The sequence below is a fragment of the Oncorhynchus tshawytscha genome, unplaced genomic scaffold, assembly GCF_018296145.1.
Source record: "Oncorhynchus tshawytscha isolate Ot180627B unplaced genomic scaffold, Otsh_v2.0 Un_contig_18431_pilon_pilon, whole genome shotgun sequence".
Classification (NCBI taxonomy): Eukaryota; Metazoa; Chordata; class Actinopteri; order Salmoniformes; family Salmonidae; genus Oncorhynchus; species Oncorhynchus tshawytscha.
In genome coordinates this window covers 60,001-82,500 of record NW_024608965.1, presented here as the reverse complement: position 1 = coordinate 82,500, position 22,500 = coordinate 60,001, and the positions used below count along the sequence as shown (strand labels likewise).

Below are 22,500 nucleotides of genomic sequence, written 5' to 3'. Positions count from 1 at the left end.
CTCTCTCTCTCTCTATCTATCTGTCTGTCTATCTCTCTCTCTCTCTCTATCTCTCTCTCTCTCTCTCTCTCTCTCTCTCTCTATCTATATCTCTATCTATCTATATCTCTATCTATCTATCTATCTCTATCTCCATCCAGGCCGCATTCAGCCAGAGGAACCTGTGTTAAAATCCTGTTCCATGGACAAGCCATCCACTGAAACTAACCACAGAGAGGCAGAACTACAACGGACCCCAGCCCAGCTCCACCAGCCCCCAGCCCAGTTAACCCAGTCCCCAGCCCAGTTAACCCAGTCCCCAGCCCAGTTAACCCAGTCCCCAGCCCAGTTAACCCAGTCCCCAGCCCAGTTAACCCAGTCCCCAGCCCAGTCCAGCCAGTTAACCCAGTCCCCAGCCCAGTTAACCAGGTCCTACTCCCTGTCCAGCCAGTTAACCCAGTCCCCAGCCCAGTTAACCCAGTCCCCAGCCCAGTTAACCCAGTCCCCAGCCCAGTTAACCCAGTCCCCAGCCCAGTTAACCAGGTCCCCACTCCCAGTCCAGCCAGTTAACCCATTCCCCAGCCCAGTTAACCCAGTCCCCAGCCCAGTTAACCCAGTCCCCAGCCCAGTTAACCCAGTCCCCAGCCCAGTTAACCCAGTCCCCAGCCCAGTTAACCCGGTCCCCAGCCCAGTTAACCCAGTCCCCAGCCCAGTTAACCCAGTCCCCAGCCCAGTTAACCCAGTCCCCAGCCCAGTTAACCCAGTCCCCAGCCCAGTTAACCCAGTCCCCAGCCCAGTTAACCAGGTCCTACTCCCAGTCCAGCCAGTGCTCCCAGTCTTCAGTCTTTCCTAAGTCCCAGACACTGACAGAGGCCCACAACATCAATGCTGCTGTCCTCAGTTCTGGGGTGCTCTGTCTGCCTGGTGAGTAGAACAGCCCACATCTGTGGAAACACACAAGATGTTATATGTCATGTCCAACCAGGCTGGTTTGAGGAGGTAACGGTGATTCTGTCTGATCTGATCTGAGACCAGTTTCTACCACGGTGATTCTGTCTTGATGTGACTAGCTGTGTCACTGGTAAAACATGATCTGAGACCAGTTTCTACCACGGTGATTCTGTCTTGATGTGACTAGCTGGTCAAAAACATGATCTGATCTGAGACCAGTTTCTACCACGGTGATTCTGTCTTGATGTGACTAGCTGTGTCACTGGTAAAAACGTGATCTGATCTGAGACCAGTTTCTACCACGGTGGTTCTGTCTTGATGTGACTAGCTGTGTCACTGGTAAAAACACGATCTGATCTGAGACCAGTTTCTACCACGGTGATTCTGTCTTGATGTGACTAGCTGTGTCACTGGTAAAACGTGATCTGATCTGAGACCAGTTTCTACCACGCGCTAGACGTCCTGTTTGTGTGTTTGTCTCAGGAACAAGAGATAGGGGAGGTCGAGCCCTGGTGACCGTGACCACAAGGAACACCGGCTGGTTGAACCCCAGCTGTAACTGTGGAGAACTGGTCAGAATCCTGGTCTACTACTACACAATGCTCAGGTACTGTTACACACACACACACAGACAGATCTGAGCACACAGACAGACAGACAGGTAGGTTAGGGGTGTAGACTCCAACTCAGGCCCTCGTGTTCCACCGTCCTACTGGTTTTTACTTTTTCCCTGACACTACGGTTCTGATAGCTCCTGACACTATGGCTCTGACACTACGGTTCTGATAGCTCCTGACACTACGGTTCTGATATCTCCTGACACTACGGTTCTGATAGCTCCTGACACTACGGTTCTGATATCTCCTGACACTATGGTTCTGATAGCTCCTGACACTACGGTTCTGATATCTCCTGACACTACGGTTCTGATAGCTCCTGACACTACGGTTCTGATATCTCCTGACACTACGGTTCTGATATCTCCTGACACTACGGTTCTGATAGCTCCTGACACTACGGTTCTGATATCTCCTGACACTACGGTTCTGATAGCTCCTGACACTACGGTTCTGATATCTCCTGACACTATGGTTCTGATAGCTCCTGACACTAAGGTTCTGATAGCTCCTGACACTATGGTTCTGATAGCTCCTGACACTACGGTTCTGATAGCTCCTGACACTATGGTTCTGATAGCTCCTGACACTACGGTTCTGATAGCTCCTGACACTATGGTTCTGATAGCTCCTGACACTATGGTTCTGATAACTCCTGACACTACGGTTCTGATAGCTCCTGACACTATGGTTCTGATAACTCCTGACACTACGGTTCTGATAGCTCCTGACACTATGGTTCTGATAGCTCCTGACACAACGGTTCTGATAGCTTCTAACACTACGGTTCTGACACTGGTTCTGATAGCTCCTGACACTACGGTTCTGATATCACCTGACACTACGGTCCTGACACTACGGTTCTGATATCTCGGTTCTGATAGCTCTTGACACTACGGTTCTGATAGCTCCTGACACTATGGTTCTGATATCTCCTGACACTACGGTTCTGATAGCTCCTGACACTACGGTTCTGACACTACGGTTCTGATAGCTCCTGTCACTACGGTTCTGACGCTATGGTTCTGATAGCTCCTGACACTATGGTTCTGATAGCTCCTGACACTATGGTTCTGATAGCTCCTGACACTACGGTTCTGATAGCTCCTGACACTATGGTTCTGATAGCTCCTGACACTACGGTTCTGATAGCTCCTGACACTACGGTTCTGACACTATGGTTCTGATAGCTCCTGACACTATGGTTCTGATAGCTCCTGACACTACGGTTCTGACAGCTCCTGACACTACGGTTCTGACTCTACGGTTCTGATAGCTCCTGACACTACGGTTCTGACACTACGGTTCTGATAGCTTCGGACACTACGGTTCTGATAGCTTTGGACACTACGGTTCTGATAGCTCCTGACACTACGGTTCTGATAGCTCCTGACACTATGGTTCTGATAGCTCCTGACACTACGGTTCTGATAGCTTCTGACACTACGGTTCTGATATATCCTGACACTACGGATCTGACACTATGGTTCTGATAGCTGCTGACACTACGGTTTTGACACTACGGTTCTGATAGCTCCTGACACTATGGTTCTGATAGCTCCTGACACTATGGTTCTGATAGCTGCTGACACTACGGTTCTGATAGCTGCTGACACTACGGTTCTGATAGCTCCTGACACTACGGTTCTGATAGCTCCTGACACTACGGTTCTGATAGCTCCTGACACTACGGTTCTGATAGCTCCTGACACTACGGTTCTGATAGCTCCTGACACTACGGTTCTGATAGCTCCTGACACTACGGTTCTGATAGCTCCTGACACTACGGTTCTGACACTACGGTTCTGATATCTCCTGACACTACGGTTCTGATAGCTCCTGACACTACGGTTCTGATAGCTCCTGACACTACGGTTCTGATAGCTCCTGACACTACGGTTCTGACACTACGGTTCTGATATCTCCTGACACTACGGTTCTGATAGCTCCTGACACCACGGTTCTGACACTACGGTTCTGATAGCTCCTGACACTACGGTTCTGACACTACGGTTCTGATAGCTCCTGACACTACTACGGTTCTGACACTACGGTTCTGATAGCTCCTGACACTACTACGGTTCTGATAGCTCCTGACACTACGGTTCTGATAGCTCCTGACACTACGGTTCTGATAGCTCCTGACACTACGGTTCTGATAGCTCCTGACACTACGGTTCTGATAGCTCCTGACACTACGGTTCTGATAGCTCCTGACACTACGGTTCTGATAGCTCCTGACACTATGGTTCTGATAGCTCCTGACACTATGGTTCTGATATCTCCTGACACTATGGTTCTGATAGCTCCTGACACTACGGTTCTGATATCTCCTGACACTATGGTTCTGATAGCTCCTGACACTACGGTCCTGACACTACGGTTCTGATAGCTCCTGACACTATGGTTCTGATAGCTCCTGACACTACGGTTCTGATAGCTCCTGACACTACCGTTCTGATAGCTCCTGACACTATGGTTCTGATAGCTCCTGACACTACGGTTCTGATAGCTCCTGACACTACGGTTCTGATATCTCCTGACACTACGGTTCTGATAGCTCCTGACACTACGGTTCTGATAGCTCCTGACACTACGGTTCTGATAGCTCCTGACACTACGGTGCTGATTGCTCCTGACACTATGGTTCTGATAGCTCCTGACACTACGGTTCTGATAGCTCCTGACACTATGGTTCTGATATCTCCTGACACTATGGTTCTGATAGCTCCTGACACTACGGTTCTGATAGCTCCTGACACTACGGTTCTGATAGCTCCTGATACTACGGTTCTGATAGCTCCTGACACTACGGTTCTGATAGCTCCTGACACTACGGTTCTGATAGCTCCTGACACTACGGTTCTGATAGCTTGAACAGTGCTGAAAGCTTACTGTTGTGTCCTGAGTCTCTGTCTCTGATGTCATATCCTGTGTGTTACAGGAAGGAGGTGCGTTCCCTAGGGTTGACAGTCCTGGTGGACTCCCGGCGGTGCTCCCCTGTCCCCGCTCTGTTCAGTGCCTTCAACATACTTCAGGTAAGACACGGGCAAACAGGAAACCAGGAAACAGTGTTTACAGACACAGTCAAACAGGAAACCAGGGAACAGGAAACCAGGGAACAGTGTTTACAGACACAGTCAAACAGGAAACCAGGGAACAGGAAACCAGGGAACAGTGTTTACAGACACAGTCAAACAGGAAACCAGGGAACAGGAAACCAGGGAACAGGAAACCAGGAAACAGTGTTTACAGACACAGTCAAACAGGAAACCAGGGAACAGGAAACCAGGGAACAGGAAACCAGGGAACAGTGTTTACAGACACAGTCAAACAGGAAACCAGGGAACAGGAAACCAGGGAACAGGAAACCAGGAAACAGTGTTTACAGACACAGTCAAACAGGAAACCAGGGAACAGGAAACCAGGGAACAGTGTTTACAGACACAGTCAAACAGGAAACCAGGGAACAGGAAACCAGGGAACAGTGTTTACAGACACAGGCAAACAGGAAACCAGGGAACAGGAAACCAGGGGACAGTGTTTACAGACACGGTCAAACAGGAAACCAGGGAACAGGAAACCAGGGAACAGGAAACCAGGGAACAGGTTCTGGTGAAAGGAACAACTCAGGTCCTGTGTGGTTCAGTTGGTGCAGCATGGCTCTTGCAACGTCAGGGTTGTGGGTTCGATTCCCACAGGAGACCAGTATAAACATGTATGTACTCACTACTGTAAGTCTCTCTGGAACAGAGAGTCTGTTAATGACTCTCTACTGTAAGTCTCTCTGGATCAGAGAGTCTGTTAAATGACTCTCTACTGTAAGTCTCTCTGGATCAGAGAGTCTGTTAAATGACTCTCTACTGTAAAGTCAAATCAAATCAAATCAAATTTTATTTGTTACATACACATGGTTAGCAGATGTTAATGCGAGTGTAGCGAAATGCTTGTGCTTCTAGTTCCGACAATGCAGTAATAACCAACAAGTAATCTAACTAACAATTCCAAAAAACTACTGTCTTATACACAGTGTAAGGTGATAAAGAATATGTACATAAGGATATATGAATGAGTGATGGTACAGAGCAGCATAGGCAAGATACAGTAGATGATATCGAGTACAGTATATACATATGAGATGAGTATGTAAACCAAGTGGCATAGTTAAAGTGGCTAGTGATTATATAAGGTAGCATTGTTTAAAGTGGCTCGTGATATATTTACATCATTTCCCATCAATTCCCATTATTAAAGTGGCTGGAGTAGAGTCAGTGTCATTGACAGTGTGTTGGCAGCAGCCACTCAATGTTAGTGGTGGCTGTTTAACAGTCTGATGGCCTTGAGATAGAAGCTGTTTTTCAGTCTCTCGGTCCCAGCTTTGATGCACCTGTACTGACCTCGCCTTCTGGATGACAGCGGGGTGAATAGGCAGTTGTCCTTGATGATCTTTATGGCCTTCCTGTAGCATCGGGTGGTGTAGGTGTCCTGGAGGGCAGGTAGTTTGCCCCCGGTGATGCGTTGTGCAGACCTCACTACCCTCTGGAGAGCCTTACGGTTGAGGGCGGTGCAGTTGCCATACCAGGCGGTGATACAGCCTGCCAGGATGCTCTCGATTGTGCATCTGTAGAAGTTTGTGAGAGCTTTTGGTGACAAGCCAAATTTCTTCAGCCTCCTGAGGTTGAAGAGGCGCTGCTGCGCCTTCCTCACGATGCTGTCTGTGTGAGTGGACCAATTCAGTTTATCTGTGATGTGTATGCCGAGGAACTTAAAACTTTCTACCCTCTCCACTACTGTTCCATTGATGTGGATGGGGGGGTGTTCCCTCTGCTGTTTCCTGAAGTCCACAATCATCTCCTTAGTTTTGTTGACGTTGAGTGTGAGGTTATTTTCCTGACACCACACTCCGAGGGCCCTCACCTCCTCCCTGTAGGCCGTCTCGTCGTTGTTGGTAATCAAGCCTACCACTGTTGTGTCGTCCGCAAACTTGATGATTGAACGAAGTCTCTCTGGATCAAAGAGTCTGTTAAATGTAGAAACAGCTCGTTGTGGTCATGGAGTCTGTTTGTAATCAGGATGCCTTTGTCCTCCAACCGTTCCACTTGGTGGTTGTCTAGTGGGTACCCTGCAGCCTCCACTCCGTCTCCATTTCAGTAGGAATAGACTGTGAGAGGACTTCATTACTGCCATGCAGTTCTGTGTATAATCACTCTGCTCTGTTCAAGTTGTCTCTTGAAGCTACGGTAGTGTCAGACACCGGGACACAACAACACTGTTAGCTTCAGTCATTTTCTCTACAATGTCATTTAGAGAACCTCTGAGTGCTCCGTCTGTCTGTCTGGTTTTGTGAGGGTTCTAGAACATGGTGAGTGCTCCATCTGTCTGATGTTGTGAGGGTTCTAGAACATGGTGAGTGCTCCGTCTGTCTGATATTGTGAGGGTTCTAGAACATGGTGAGTGCTCCGTCTGTCTGATGTTGTGAGGGTTCTAGAACATGGTGAGTGCTCCGTCTGTCTGTCTGATGTTGTGAGGGTTCTAGAACATGGTGAGTGCTCCGTCTGTCTGATGTTGTGAGGGTTCTAGAACATGGTGAGTGCTCCGTCTGTCTGTCTGATGTTGTGAGGGTTCTAGAACACATGTGTCCTTCCCTCCATTCCAGGTCACTGCTAACAATGACAGTTGAGCAGGGTTATCACCCTCAGCCACAGAGGTCCATCCCTTAATGAAGCCCCTCACCAGACCTCCTGGTCCCACAGGGAATAGCCTCCACGGACCCCCTCCCCCTCCCCAACACACAATGTCTCCACATAGCATCATCTTATTACTGGGTCTAAGGGCCTGACACCTCGACTGTGTCCCAAATGGCACCCTATTCCCTTCGTAGTGCTCTACTTTAGACCAGTACTGGCCCTATCCTGGCCTGGCCACAGTCTCTGGCTTTGATACATTGTTCACTAATTGATTTGACCACAATGGCTGCTTTGATGGTCACTGTGGACAATTTGATTCCTGTTTTCTCCTGTTTGTTCGATGGTGGACATGATTTGGTCTCATGTCAATTTGGATTTCTGTCTGTAGTAAAGCCCTTTTGTGGGGAAAACTCATTCTGATTGGCTGGGCCTGGCTCCCCCAGTGGGTGGACCCTGGCTCCCCCAATGAGTGGGCCCTGGCTCCCCAGTAGGTGGACCCTGGCTCCCCAGTGGGTGGACCCTGGCTCCCCAGTGGGTGGACCCTGGCTCCCCCAGTGGGTGGGCCCTGGCTCCCCAGTGGGTGGACCCTGGCTCCCCCAGTGGGTGGACCCTGGCTCCCCCAGTGAGTGGGCCCTGGCTCCCCCAGTAGGTGGACCCTGGCTCCCCAGTGGGTGGACCCTGGCTCCCCAGTGAGTGGACCTATGGCCTCTAAGGCCCTGCGCCCCTGCCCAGTCATGTGAAATCCATAGATTAGGCCTAATGAATTGAATTCAGTTGACTTCAAATCTTATCAAATGTTCTTTGTCAAATGCGCCGGCCATATACAGGGTATTACGGTACAGAGTCAATGTGGAGGCTATATACAGGGGTACCAGTACAGAGTCAATGTGGAGGCTATATACAGGGTATTACGGTACAGAGTCAATGTGGAGGCTATATACAGGGTATTACGGTACAGAGTCAATGTGGAGGCTATATACAGGGGGTACCGGTACAGAGTCAATGTGGAGGCTATATACAGGGGGTACCAGTACAGAGTCAATGTGGAGGCTATATACAGGGTATTACGGTACAGAGTCAATGTGGAGGCTATATACAGGGTATTACGGTACAGAGTCAATGTGGAGGCTATATACAGGGTATTACGGTACAGAGTCAATGTGGAGGCTATATACAGGGTATTACGGTACAGAGTCAATGTGGAGGCTATATACAGGGTGTTACGGTACAGAGTCAATGTGGAGGCTATATACAGGGGGTACCGGTACAGAGTCAATGTGGAGACTATATACAGGGGGTACCGGTACAGAGTCAATGTGGAGGCTATATACAGGGTGTTACGGTACAGAGTCAATGTGGAGGCTATATACAGGGTATTACGGTACAGAGTCAATGTGGAGACTATATACAGGGGTACCGGTACAGAGTCAATGTGGAGGCTATATACAGGGTATTACGGTACAGAGTCAGTGTGGAGGCTATATACAGGGTATTACGGTACAGAGTCAATGTGGAGACTATATACAGGGTATTACGGTACAGAGTCAGTGTGGAGGCTATATACAGGGTATTACGGTACAGAGTCAATGTGGAGGCTATATACAGGGGGTACCGGTACAGAGTCAATGTGGAGACTATATACAGGGTATTACGGTACAGAGTCAGTGTGGAGACTATATACAGGGTATTACGGTACAGAGTCAATGTGGAGACTATATACAGGGTATTACGGTACAGAGTCAATGTGGAGGCTATATACAGGGTGTACCGGTACAGAGTCAATGTGGAGGCTATATACAGGGGGTACGGTACAGAGTCAATGTGGAGACTATATACAGGGGGTACCGGTACAGAGTCAATGTGGAGGCTATATACAGGGTGTTACGGTACAGAGTCAATGTGGAGGCTATATACAGGTTATTACGGTACAGAGTCAATGTGGAGGCTATATACAGGGTATTACGGTACAGAGTCAATGTGGAGGCTATATACAGGTTATTACGGTACAGAGTCAATGTGGAGGCTATATACAGGGTATTACGGTACAGAGTCAATGTGGAGGCTATAGACAGGGTGTTACGGTACAGAGTCAATGTGGAGGCTATATACAGGGGTACCGGTACAGAGTCAATGTGGAGACTATATACAGGGGTACCGGTACAGAGTCAATGTGGAGGCTATATACAGGGTATTACGGTACAGAGTCAATGTGGAGGCTATATACAGGGTATTACGGTACAGAGTCAATGTGGAGGCTATATACAGGGGGTACCGGTACAGAGTCAATGTGGAGACTATATACAGGGTATTACGGTACAGAGTCAGTGTGGAGACTATATACAGGGTATTACGGTACAGAGTCAATGTGGAGACTATATACAGGGTATTACGGTACAGAGTCAATGTGGAGGCTATATACAGGGTGTACCGGTACAGAGTCAATGTGGAGGCTATATACAGGGGGTACGGTACAGAGTCAATGTGGAGACTATATACAGGGGTACCGGTACAGAGTCAATGTGGAGGCTATATACAGGGTGTTACGGTACAGAGTCAATGTGGAGGCTATATACAGGGTATTACGGTACAGAGTCAATGTGGAGGCTATATACAGGGTATTACGGTACAGAGTCAATGTGGAGGCTATATACAGGTTATTACGGTACAGAGTCAATGTGGAGGCTATATACAGGGTATTACGGTACAGAGTCAATGTGGAGGCTATAGACAGGGTGTTACGGTACAGAGTCAATGTGGAGGCTATATACAGGGGGTACCGGTACAGAGTCAATGTGGAGACTATATACAGGGGGTACCGGTACAGAGTCAATGTGGAGGCTATATACAGGGTGTTACGGTACAGAGTCAATGTGGAGGCTATATACAGGGGGTACCAGTACAGAGTCAATGTGGAGGCTATATACAGGGTATTACGGTACAGAGTCAATGTGGAGGCTATATACAGGGTATTACGGTACAGAGTCAATGTGGAGACTATATACAGGGTATTACGGTACAGAGTCAATGTGGAGGCTATATACAGGGTATTACGGTACAGAGTCAATGTGGAGGCTATATACAGGGTATTACGGTACAGAGTCAATGTGGAGGCTATATACAGGGTATTACAGTACAGAGTCAATGTGGAGGCTATATACAGGGTATTACGGTACATAGTCAAAGTGGAGGCTATATACAGGGTATTACGGTACAGAGTCAATGTGGAGGCTATATACAGGTTATTACGGTACAGAGTCAATGTGGAGGCTATATACAGGGTATTACGGTACAGAGTCAATGTGGAGGCTATATACAGGGTATTACGGTACAGAGTCAATGTGGAGGCTATATACAGGGTATTACGGTACAGAGTCAATGTGGAGGCTATATACAGGGTATTACAGTACAGAGTCAATGTGGAGGCTATATACAGGGTATTACGGTACAGAGTCAATGTGGAGGCTATATACAGGGTATTACGGTACAGAGTCAATGTGGAGGCTATATACAGGTTATTACGGTACAGAGTCAATGTGGAGGCTATATACAGGGTATTACGGTACAGAGTCAATGTGGAGGCTATATACAGGGTATTACGGTACAGAGTCAATGTGGAGGCTATATACAGGGTATTACGGTCAGGTTAGACTTATTTCTTTATATGAACTGTAACTCAGTAAAAACTTGAAATTGTTGCATCTATATTTTAGAAGAGTATATTTCACATATATATTAACCTTTAGCGTTGTCCGGGTTTGGCCGGGGTAGGACGGGGTAGGACGGGGTAGGCCGTAGGCCGGGGTAGGACGAGGTAGGACAGGTTAGGACGGGGTAGTCCGTAGGCCGGGGTAGGACAGGGTAGGCCGGGGTAGTCCGTAGGCCGGGGTAGGACAGGGTAGGCCGGGGTAGGCCGGGGTAGGACGGGGTAGGACAGGTTAGGACGGGGTAGTCCGTAGGCCGGGGTAGGACAGGGTAGGCCGGGGTAGGACGGGGTAGTCCTTAGGCCGGGGTAGGACGGGGTAGTCCGTAGGCCGGGGTAGGCTGCCATTGTAAGAATTTGTTCTTAACTGACTTGCCTGGTTAAATAAAGGTTAAATAAATAAATAAAATCTGACTCATATTTTACTGAGCCCCATGAGTCACATGAGAAAACACACACACACACACACACACACACACACATACACACACACACACACACACACACACACACACACACACACACACACACACAGGCTCTTTCTCCTGAAGAGCATTGTACATGTTTACACAGGGGACCAGACCTGCTACTGTAGTTCACTGTTTTGTCTGATTCTAGGTCAGTCTTTATCACCCAGCAGAGCAACTAGTCAGGGTTTATACTGTTTTGTCTGATTCTAGGTCCGTATTTATCACCCAGCAGAGCAACTAGTCAGGGTTTATACTGTTTTGTCTGATTCTAGGTCAGTCTTTATCACCCAGCAGAGCAACTAGTCAGGGTTTATACTGTTTTGTCTGATTCTAGGTCCGTATTTATCACCCAGCAGAGCAACTAGTCAGGGTTTATACTGTTTTGTCTGATTCTAGGTCAGTCTTTATCACCCAGCAGAGCAACTAGTCAGGGTTTATACTGTTTTGTCTGATTCTAGGTCCGTATTTATCACCCAGCAGAGCAACTAGTCAGGGTTTATACTGTTTTGTCTGATTCTAGGTCAGTCTTTATCACCCAGCAGAGCAACTAGTCAGGGTTTATACTGTTTTGTCTGATTCTAGGTCCGTATTTATCACCCAGCAGAGCAACTAGTCAGGGTTTATACTGTTTTGTCTGATTCTAGGTCAGTCTTTATCACCCAGCAGAGCAACTAGTCAGGGTTTATACTGTTTTGTCTGATTCTAGGTCAGTCTTTATCACCCAGCAGAGCAACTAGTCAGGGTTTATACTGTTTTGTCTGATTCTAGGTCCGTATTTATCACCCAGCAGAGCAACTAGTCAGGGTTTATACTGTTTTGTCTGATTCTAGGTCAGTCTTTATCACCCAGCAGAGCAACTAGTCAGGGTTTATACTGTTTTGTCTGATTCTAGGTCAGTCTTTATCACCCAGCAGAGCAACTAGTCAGGGTTTATACTGTTTTGTCTGATTCTAGGTCCGTATTTATCACCCAGCAGAGCAACTAGTCAGGGTTTATACTGTTTTGTCTGATTCTAGGTCAGTCTTTGTTATTAATATTGTCTAAATCAGTGTTAGTTATGTTGACAGGTCGGTAGATCAGTGTTAGTTATGTTGATTAGTTATGTTGACAGGTCGGTAATAGATAACTACAGTATCCAGATCAGTGTTAGTTATGTTGACAGGTCGGTAATAGATAACAACAGTACCCAGATCAGTGTTAGTGATGTTGACAGGTCGGTAGATCAGTGTTAGTTATGTTGATTAGTTATGTTGACAGGTCGGTAATAGATAACAACAGTACCTAGATCAGTGTTAGTGATGTTGACAGGTCGGTAATAGATAACAACAGTACCCAGATCAGTGTTAGTTATGTTGACAGGTCGGGTAATAGATAACAACAGTACCCAGATCAGTGTTAGTGATGTTGACAGGTCGGTAATAGATAACAACAGTACCCAGATCAGTGTTAGTGATGTTGACAGGTCGGTAATAGATAACAACAGTACCCAGATCAGTGTAAACGTGGCACACAGAACACCAGGTTGTTTGGGATATTTGACTCGATGCCATAAAGCCTCTGTACAGTTTGACAGTTGGCAAATGAGGTAGAAACAGTATTATGTTTCCTGTTGCACTGAAGTGACTGCACAGCCAGTTAATGTAGCATTCTGCATTAAGGGGGAGAGGAAGGAGGGGGTGGAGGGGTTAATGTAGCAATCTGCATTAAGGGGAGGGGGTGGAGGGGGTTAATGTAGCAATCTGCATTAAGGGGGAGAGGAAGGAGGGGGTGGATGGGGTAGAGGGGGTTAATGTAGCAATCTGCATTAAGGGGGAGGGGGTGGAGGGGGTTAATGTAGCAATCTGCATTAAGGGGGAGAGGAAGGAGGGGGTGGATGGGGTAGAGGGGGTTAATGTAGCAATCTGCATTAAGGGGAGAGGGAAGGAGGGGTGGATGGGGTAGAGGGGTTAATGTAGCAATCTGCATTAAGGGGAGAGGAAGGAGGGGGTTAATGTAGCATTCTGCATTAAGGGGAGAGGAAGGAGGGGGGTTAATGTAGCATTCTGCATTAAGGGGGAGAGGAAGGAGGGGGTTAATGGGGTAGAGGGGTTAATGTAGCAATCTGCATTAAGGGGGAGGAAGGAGGGGGTGGAGGGGGTTAATGTAGCAATCTGCCTTAAGGGGGAGAGGAAGGAGGGGGTTAATGTAGCATTCTGCATTAAGGGGAGGAAGGAGGGGTGGAGGGGGTTAATGTAGCGATCTGCCTTAAGGGGGAGAGGGTGGAGGGGGTTAATGTAGCAATCTGCCTTAAGGGGGAGAGGGTGGAGGGGGTTAATGTAGCAATCTGCCTTAAGGGGGAGAGGGTGGAGGGGGTTAATGTAGCATTCTGCATTAAGGGGGAGGAAGGAGGGGGTTAATGTAGCATTCTGCATTAAGGGGAGAGGGTGGAGGGGGTTAATGTAGCATTCTGCATTAAGGGGAGAGGAAGGGGGTTAATGTAGCAATCTGCCTTAAGGGGAGGAAGGAGGGGGTGGAGGGGGTTAATGTAGCAATCTGCCTTAAGGGGGAGAGGGTGGAGGGGGTTAATGTAGCAATCTGCCTTAAGGGGGAGAGGGTGGAGGGGGTTAATGTAGCATTCTGCATTAAGGGGAGGAAGGAGGGGGTGGAGGGGGTTAATGTAGCAATCTGCATTAAGGGGAGAGGAAGGATGGGGTGGAGGGGGTTAATGTAGCAATCTGCATTAAGGGGGAGAGGAAGGAGGGGGTGGAGGGGGTTAATGTAGCAATCTGCATTAAGGGGGAGAGGAAGGAGCGGGTGGTGGGGGTTAATGTAGTAATCTGCATTAAGAGAGAGAGGAAGGAGGGGGTGGATGGGGTTAATGTTGCAATCTGCATTAAGGGGGAGAGGAAGGAGGGGGTGGAGGGGGTTCATGTTAGTCTGGGTGTGTAGGAGTTTGATTCTGCTGAGGTGATGTTTGCTCAGAACAAACGGTTAGTTTATCAAGGTTACGGATTCTATTCACCCCCTTCCTAAGGATTTGTGTGTGTGTGTGTGTGTGTGTGTGTGTGTGTGTGTGTGTGTGTGTGTGTGTGTGTGTGTGTGTGTGTGAGCGTGCGCACGCGTGTGTGTGTGCGTGCATGAATGAAGCAGGCTGACCTCAGCAAGGTGGATTACAAGTCAGTCATTCAGTCAGTAAATAAAAAAATAAAATTGTTGTTTAGACAGCTTCACCTGCCAACTCCTACCCATGTTGTCTGTTGTTTAGACAGCTTCACCTGTCAACTCCTACCCATGTTGTCTGTTGTTTAGACAGCTTCACCTGTCAACTCCTACCCATGTTGTCTGTTGTTGAGACAGCTTCACCTGTCAACTCCTACCCATGTTGTCTGTTGTTTAGACAGCTTCACCTGTCAACTCCTACCCATGTTGTCTGTTGTTGAGACAGCTTCATCTGCTTGTCTTTTATTCTACTGATCTGTCTCTTGTTCTCTGTCTCTCTCTCTCCCTGACAGGATGCTTTGCCCGGCTGTATCTACACTGTCCTGTTACTGGCTGATAGAGACCTGGTTCTACGCCTGGAGAAACCCTCAGCCGTACAGGTAACACACATAGACCTGGTTCTACACCTGGAGAAACCCTCAGCCATACAGGTAACACACATAGACCTGGTTCTACACCTGGAGAAACCCTCAGCCATACAGGTAACACAGAGACCTGGTTCTACGCCTGGAGAAACCCTCAGCCATACAGGTAACACACATAGACCTGGTTCTACACCTGGAGAAACCCTCAGCCATACAGGTAACACAGAGACCTGGTTCTACGCCTGGAGAAACCCTCAGCCATACAGGTAACACAGAGACCTGGTTCTACACCTGGAGAAACCCTAGGCGTCCTTCACAGTAATACTCTGTGTAGTAACAGCTATGGTTTCTCAAGGCCTCCTTCACAGTAATACTCTGTGTAGTAACAGCTATGGTTTCTCAAGGTGTCCCTCACAGTAATACTCTGTGTAGTAACAGCTATGGTTTCTCAAGGTGTCCTTCACAGTAATACTCTGTGTGGTAACAGCTATGGTTTCTCAAGGTGTCCCTCACAGTAATACTCTGTGTGGTAACAGCTATGGTTACTCAAGGCGTCCTTCACAGTAATACTCTGTGTTCACTAAGTCTATACAGGAACACAGTCCTACCCTCACAGTAATACTCTGTGTAGTAACAGCTATGGTTTCTCAAGGTGTCCTTCACAGTAATACTCTGTGTAGTAACAGCTATGGTTTCTCAAGGTGTCCCTCACAGTAATACTCTGTGTGGTAACAGCTATGGTTTCTCACGCTGTCCTTCACAGTAATACTCTGTGTGGTAACAGCTACGGTTTCTCAAGGTGTCCTTTACAGTAAGGGTTAGGGTTAGGGTTAGTCTTTGGTCTACTGTCTTCCTCCAATCTCTCTATCTCTCTCTCTCTCTCCCCTCCTCCTATCTCTCTCCTCTCTCTCTCTCTCTCTCTCTCTCTCTCTCTCTCTCTCCCTCCCTCTGTCTCTCTCACACCTCTCTCTCTCCCCTCCTCCTCCTATCTCTCCCCTCCCTCTGTCTCTCTCACACCTCTCTCTCTCCCCTCCTCCTCCTCCTCTCTATCTCTCCCCTCTCTCTCTCTGTCTCTCTCTCTCTCTCTGTCTCTCTCTCTCTCTCTCTCTCTCTCTCTCTCTCTCTGTCTCTCGCTCTCTCTCTGTCTCTCTCTCTCTCTCTCTCTCTCTCTCTCTCTCTCTCTCTCTCTCTCTCTCTCTCTCTGTCTCTCTCTCTCTCTCTCTGTCTCTCTCTCTCTCTGTCTCTCGCTCTCTCGCTCTCTCTCCCCCTCCTCCTATTTCTCCCCTCTCTATCCAGGTGGAGTTGTTGACCTCTCTGAAGTCTCTCTATAAGCATGTGGAGGTGTCTCAGCTGCCTACTGAGTTTGATGGATCCTTCCCCTTTTCACACAGCGCCTGGGTCTGCTTCAGAACGGTGAGATATGATGGTGATGGTGAAGCTAGGTGATGGTGAGACCAGGTGATGGTGAGACCAGGTGATGGTGAGACCAGGTGATGGTGAAGCTAGGTGATAGTGATGCTGGGTGATGGTGAAGCTAGGTGATGGTGAAGCTAGGTGATGGTGAAGCCTGGTGATGGTGAAGCTAGGTGATGGTGAAGCCTGGTGATGGTGAAGCCTGGTGATGGTGGAGATAGGTGATGGTGAAGATGAAGATAGGTGATGGTGGAGATAGGTGATGGTGAAGCTAGGTGATGGTGAAGATAGGTGATGGTGAAAATGAAAATAGGTGATGGTGAAGCTAGGTGATGGTGAAGCTAGGTGATGGTGAAGCTAGGTGATAGTGATGCTGGGTGATGGTGAAGCTAGGTGATGGTGAAGCTAGGTGATGGTGAAGATGAAGCTGGTGATGGTGAAGATAGGTAATGGTGAAGCTAGGTGATGGTGAAGCTAGGTGATGGTGAGACCAGTTGATGGTGAAGCTAGGTGATGGTGAAGCCAGGTGATGGTGAAGCTAGGTGGTGGTGATGGTGATGCTAGGTGATGGTGAAGCCTGGTGATGGTGATGCTAGGTGATGGTGATGGTGAAGCTAGGTGATGGTGAAGCTAGGTGATGGTGAAGCTAGGTGATGGTGAAGCCAGGTGATGGTGGAGCTAGGTGGTGGTGATGGTGAAGCCTGGTGATGGTGATGCTAGGTGATGGTGAAGCCTGGTGATGGTGATGCTAGGTGATGGTGAAGCCTGGTGATGGTGAAGCTAGGTGATGGTGAAGCCAGGTGATGGTGAAGCTAGGTGATGGTGAAGCCAGGTGATGGTGAAGCCAGGTGATGGTGAAGCTAGGTGATGGTGAAGCTAGGTGATGGTGATGATGATGCTAGGTGATGGTGAAGATAGGTGATGGTGAAGCTAGGTGATGGTGAAGCCAGGTGATGGTGATGATGAAGATAGGTGATGGTGAAGCTAGGTGATGGTGAAGCTAGGTGATGGTGAAGCTAGGTGATGATGAAGCTAGGTGATGGTGAAGCTAGGTGATGGTGAAGCTAGGTGATGATGAAGCTAGGTGATGGTGAAGCTAGGTGATGGTGAAGCTAGGTGATGGTGAAGCCAGGTGATGGTGAAGCCAGGTGATGGTGAAGCTAGGTGATGGTGAAGCTAGGTGATGGTGATGCTAGGTGATGGTGATGGTAAAGATAGATGATGGTGAAGCTAGGTGATGGCGAAGCTAGGTGATGGTGTGGATGAAGATAGGTGATGGTGAAGCTAGGTGATGGTGAAGCTAGGTGATGATGAAAATAGGTGATGTTGTAGCCAGGTGATGGAGATGGCTTGCTGACCCTGCTATCTTCCTCAGCTCATCCTCTCTGTAGCCTGGAATTCATACCTCCACATCTAACATGTATCACCCACGTGGGTGCTCCCTCTGGTGCTGCTCTTCAGCGCCAACAGCCCACCACACATCAGTCCAGAGCAGTAGTCACCCTCACTACGAGCTCTCTGACATTTACACAATGCAGTCAGGTCTCATTGATCAACAAGCAGCCGGTGCTGAGATACATCAAACGTTAGCCAGGTAGCTAGCTAGCCAAACCGGACAAGTCAACCTGCCGTCAGTGCTGAGATACATCAAACGTTAGCCAGGTAGCTAGCTAGCCAAACCGGACAAGTCAACCTACCGTCAGTGCTGAGATACATCAAACGTTAGCCAGGTAGCTAGCTAGCCAAACCAGACAAGTCAACCTGCCGTCAGTGCTGAGATACATCAAACGTTAGCCAGGTAGCTAGCTAGCCAAACCAGACAAGTCAACCTGCCGTCAGTGCTGAGATACATCAAACGTTAGCCAGGTAGCTAGCTAGCCAAACCGGACAAGTCAACCTGCCGTCAGTGCTGAGATACATCAAACGTTAGCCAGGTAGCTAGCTAGCCAAACCAGACAAGTCAACCTGCCGTCAGTGCTGAGATACATCAAACGTTAGCCAGGTAGCTAGCTAGCCAAACCAGACAAGTCAACCTGCCGTCAGTGCTGAGATACATCAAACGTTAGCCAGGTAGCTAGCTAGCCAAACCAGACAAGTCAACCTGCCGTCAGTGCTGAGATACATCAAACGTTAGCCAGGTAGCTAGCTAGCCAAACCGGACAAGTCAACCTGCCGTCAGTGCTGAGATACATCAAACGTTAGCCAGGTAGCTAGCTAGCCAAACCAGACAAGTCAACCTGCCGTCAGTGCTGAGATACATCAAACGTTAGCCAGGTAGCTAGCTAGCCAAACCAGACAAGTCAACCTGCCGTCAGTGCTGAGATACATCAAACGTTAGCCAGGTAGCTAGCTAGCCAAACCAGACAAGTCAACCTGCCGTCAGTGCTGAGATACATCAAACGTTAGCCAGGTAGCTAGCTAGCCAAACCAGACAAGTCAACCTGCCGTCAGTGCTGAGATACATCAAACGTTAGCCAGGTAGCTAGCTAGCCAAACCGGACAAGTCAACCTACCGTCATGCTGAGATACATCAAACGTTAGCCAGGTAGCTAGCTAGCCAAACCAGACAAGTCAACCTGCCGTCAGTGCTGAGATACATCAAACGTTAGCCAGGTAGCTAGCTAGCCAAACCAGACAAGTCAACCTGCCGTCAGTGCTGAGATACATCAAACGTTAGCCAGGTAGCTAGCTAACCAAACCAGACAAGTCAACCTGCCGTCAGTGCTGAGATACATCAAACGTTAGCCAGGTAGCTAGCTAGCCAAACCAGACAAGTCAACCTGCCGTCAGTGCTGAGATACATCAAACGTTAGCCAGGTAGCTAGCTAGCCAAACCGGACAAGTCAACCTGCCGTGCTGAGATACATCAAACGTTAGCCAGGTAGCTAGCTAGCCAAACCAGACAAGTCAACCTGCCGTCAGTGCTGAGATACATCAAACGTTAGCCAGGTAGCTAGCTAGCCAAACCAGACAAGTCAACCTGCCGTCAGTGCTGAGATACATCAAACGTTAGCCAGGTAGCTAGCTAGCCAAACCGGACAAGTCAACCTGCCGTCAGTGCTGAGATACATCAAACGTTAGCCAGGTAGCTAGCTAGCCAAACCGGACAAGTCAACCTGCCGTCAGTGCTGAGATACATCAAACGTTAGCCAGGTAGCTAGCTAGCCAAACCAGACAAGTCAACCTGCCGTCAGTGCTGAGATACATCAAACGTTAGCCAGGTAGCTAGCTAGCCAAACCGAACATGTCAACCTGCCGTCAGTGCTGAGATACATCAAACGTTAGCCAGGTAGCTAGCTAGCCAAACCAGACAAGTCAACCTGCCGTCAGTGCTGAGATACATCAAACGTTAGCCAGGTAGCTAGCTAGCCAAACCGACAAGTCAACCTGCCGTCAGTGCTGAGATACATCAAACGTTAGCCAGGTAGCTAGCTAGCCAAACCAGACAAGTCAACCTGCCGTCAGTGCTGAGATACATCAAACGTTAGCCAGGTAGCTAGCTAGCCAAACCAGACAAGTCAACCTGCCGTCAGTGCTGAGATACATCAAACGTTAGCCAGGTAGCTAGCTAGCCAAACCGAACATGTCAACCTGCCGTCAGTGCTGAGATACATCAAACGTTAGCCAGGTAGCTAGCTAGCCAAACCAGACAAGTCAACCTGCCGTCAGTGCTGAGATACATCAAACGTTAGCCAGGTAGCTAGCTAGCCAAACCAGACAAGTCAACCTGCCGTCAGTGCTGAGATACATCAAACGTTAGCCAGGTAGCTAGCTAGCCAAACCAGACAAGTCAACCTGCCGTCAGTGCTGAGATACATCAAACGTTAGCCAGGTAGCTAGCTAGCCAAACCAGACAAGTCAACCTGCCGTTAGTGCTGAGATACATCAAACGTTAGCCAGGTAGCTAGCTAGCCAAACCGGACAAGTCAACCTGCCGTCAGTGCTGAGATACATCAAACGTTAGCCAGGTAGCTAGCTAGCCAAACCAGACAAGTCAACCTGCCGTCAGTGCTGAGATACATCAAACGTTAGCCAGGTAGCTAGCTAGCCAAACCGACAAGTCAACCTGCCGTCAGTGCTGAGATACATCAAACGTTAGCCAGGTAGCTAGCTAGCCAAACCAGACAAGTCAACCTGCCGTCAGTGCTGAGATACATCAAACGTTAGCCAGGTAGCTAGCTAGCCAAACCAGACAAGTCAACCTGCCGTCAGTGCTGAGATACATCAAACGTTAGCCAGGTAGCTAGCTAGCCAAACCGACAAGTCAACCTACCGTCAGTGCTGAGATACATCAAACGTTAGCCAGGTAGCTAGCTAGCCAAACCGACAAGTCAACCTGCCGTCAGTGCTGAGATACATCAAACGTTAGCCAGGTAGCTAGCTAGCCAAACCGACAAGTCAACCTGCCGTCAGTGCTGAGATACATCAAACGTTAGCCAGGTAGCTAGCTAGCCAAACCGGACAAGTCAACCTGCCGTCAGTGCTGAGATACATCAAACGTTAGCCAGGTAGCTAGCTAGCCAAACCAGACAAGTCAACCTGCCGTCAGTGCTGAGATACATCAAACGTTAGCCAGGTAGCTAGCTAGCCAAACCAGACAAGTCAACCTGCCGTCCGTGCTGCAACTCATGTAAAAACAACCGGATATATCCAATCAAATCAATGACTTATCAAAAACAAAATCAACACTAAACCAAAAAAAAAAAAAAAAAAAAAGTTTTAAATAAAATATGTCCAACTTTGCAGAACTCTCTGTTTAGGCTGCTTTATGGCGCCATGGCAACCACGTGCTGCTGTGAGTGTCTTACCGGAGATGACTAAAGTTGTCTGTGCTTAGTTATCTGACTGTCTGTCTCTCGGTCTTTGTAGAGTTGTCTTCCATGTGGTTGAACAGTGTGTCTGTGTGTCTCTGTTCTGACGGTGGTGTTTCAGAGACTGGAACAGCTAACCAGTCACTGTGAGGACGCTGTCAACCTTCTGCAGAGTACCATCACAGGTCTGGAGTCTGCTGTCCTGCCTGCAACTGCTGAGGTAACTACCATGTTAATATACATTAGTCTGTAGTCTGCTGTCCTGCCTGCTACTGCTGAGGTAACTACCGTGTTAATATAGTACTGTAGTCAGTCTACTGTCCTGCCAGAGTTGAATTTCAGGACAGGAAATGGAGTGGTCTGGTAGAGTTGAATTACAGGACAGGAAATGGAGTGGTCAGGTAGAGTTGAAATACAGGAAGTGGAGTGGTCTGGTAGAGTTGAATTACAGGACAGGAAATGGAGTGGTCTGGTAGAATTGAATTACAGGACAGGAAATTGAGTGGTCTGGTAGAGTTGAATTACAGGGCAGGAAATGGAGTGGTCTGGTAGAGTTGAATTACAGGACAGGAAGTGGAGTGGTCTGGTAGAGTTGAATTACAGGACAGGAAATTGAGTGGTCTGGTAGAGTTGAATTACAGGACAGGAAATGGAGTGGTCTGGTGGAGTTGAATTACAGGACAGGAAGTGGAGTGGTCTGGTAGAGTTGAATTACAGGACAGGAAATGGAGTGGTCTGGTAGAGTTGAATTACAGGACAGGAAATGGAGTGGTCTGGTAGAGTTGAATTACAGGACAGGAAATGGAGTGGTCTGGTAGAGTTGAAAATGGAGTGGTCAGGTAGAGTTGAATTACAGGACAGGAAGTGGAGTGGTCTGGTAGAATTGAATTACAGGACAGGAAATTGAGTGGTCTGGTAGAGTTGAATTACAGGACAGGAAATGGAGTGGTCTGGTAGAGTTGAAAATGGAGTGGTCAGGAAGAGTTGAATTACAGGACAGGAAATGGAGTGGTCTGGTAGAGTTGAATTACAGGACAGGAAATGTTTAGGAAGGGTGTTTGGTGTATGTGGAAGAGTTTAGAAAACATATTAATTGACTTGTGGTGCAACACGTGTATAAAACACTAACTCTCCCCCTCACCCCCCACCCCCCAGGAGGCCCAGGTGTTACTTGCCAGGTACAGGGGTGTGATGTGCACCGTCCTGGAGGACAGCCGATTGGCTAGATTACAGCTGGAGGGCGGAGCCATCCTGTCCCGCCTCCGTAAAGAGGAAACCAGTGTCAGCCTCAGAGACGACTACAGGTAAT

At 48.3% G+C, this 22,500-nt stretch overlaps 1 protein-coding gene across 1 annotated transcript in view; it reads left to right on the top strand.

Moving 5' to 3' along the window:
• Positions 1 to 683: 683 nt before the first annotated feature.
• LOC121844052 (pleckstrin homology domain-containing family G member 4B-like) overlaps positions 684 to 22,500 on the top strand; it is a 42,532-nt gene continuing 20,715 nt past the window's right edge. The window contains exons 1-7 of the mRNA XM_042313921.1: positions 684 to 903; positions 1,414 to 1,537; positions 4,492 to 4,585; positions 14,896 to 14,982; positions 16,264 to 16,380; positions 21,313 to 21,411; positions 22,347 to 22,495. Coding sequence (XP_042169855.1) covers positions 1,530 to 1,537; positions 4,492 to 4,585; positions 14,896 to 14,982; positions 16,264 to 16,380; positions 21,313 to 21,411; positions 22,347 to 22,495 — 554 coding nt within the window. The 5' untranslated portion in view covers positions 684 to 903; positions 1,414 to 1,529. The remainder of the gene's footprint in view (positions 904 to 1,413; positions 1,538 to 4,491; positions 4,586 to 14,895; positions 14,983 to 16,263; positions 16,381 to 21,312; positions 21,412 to 22,346; positions 22,496 to 22,500) is intronic.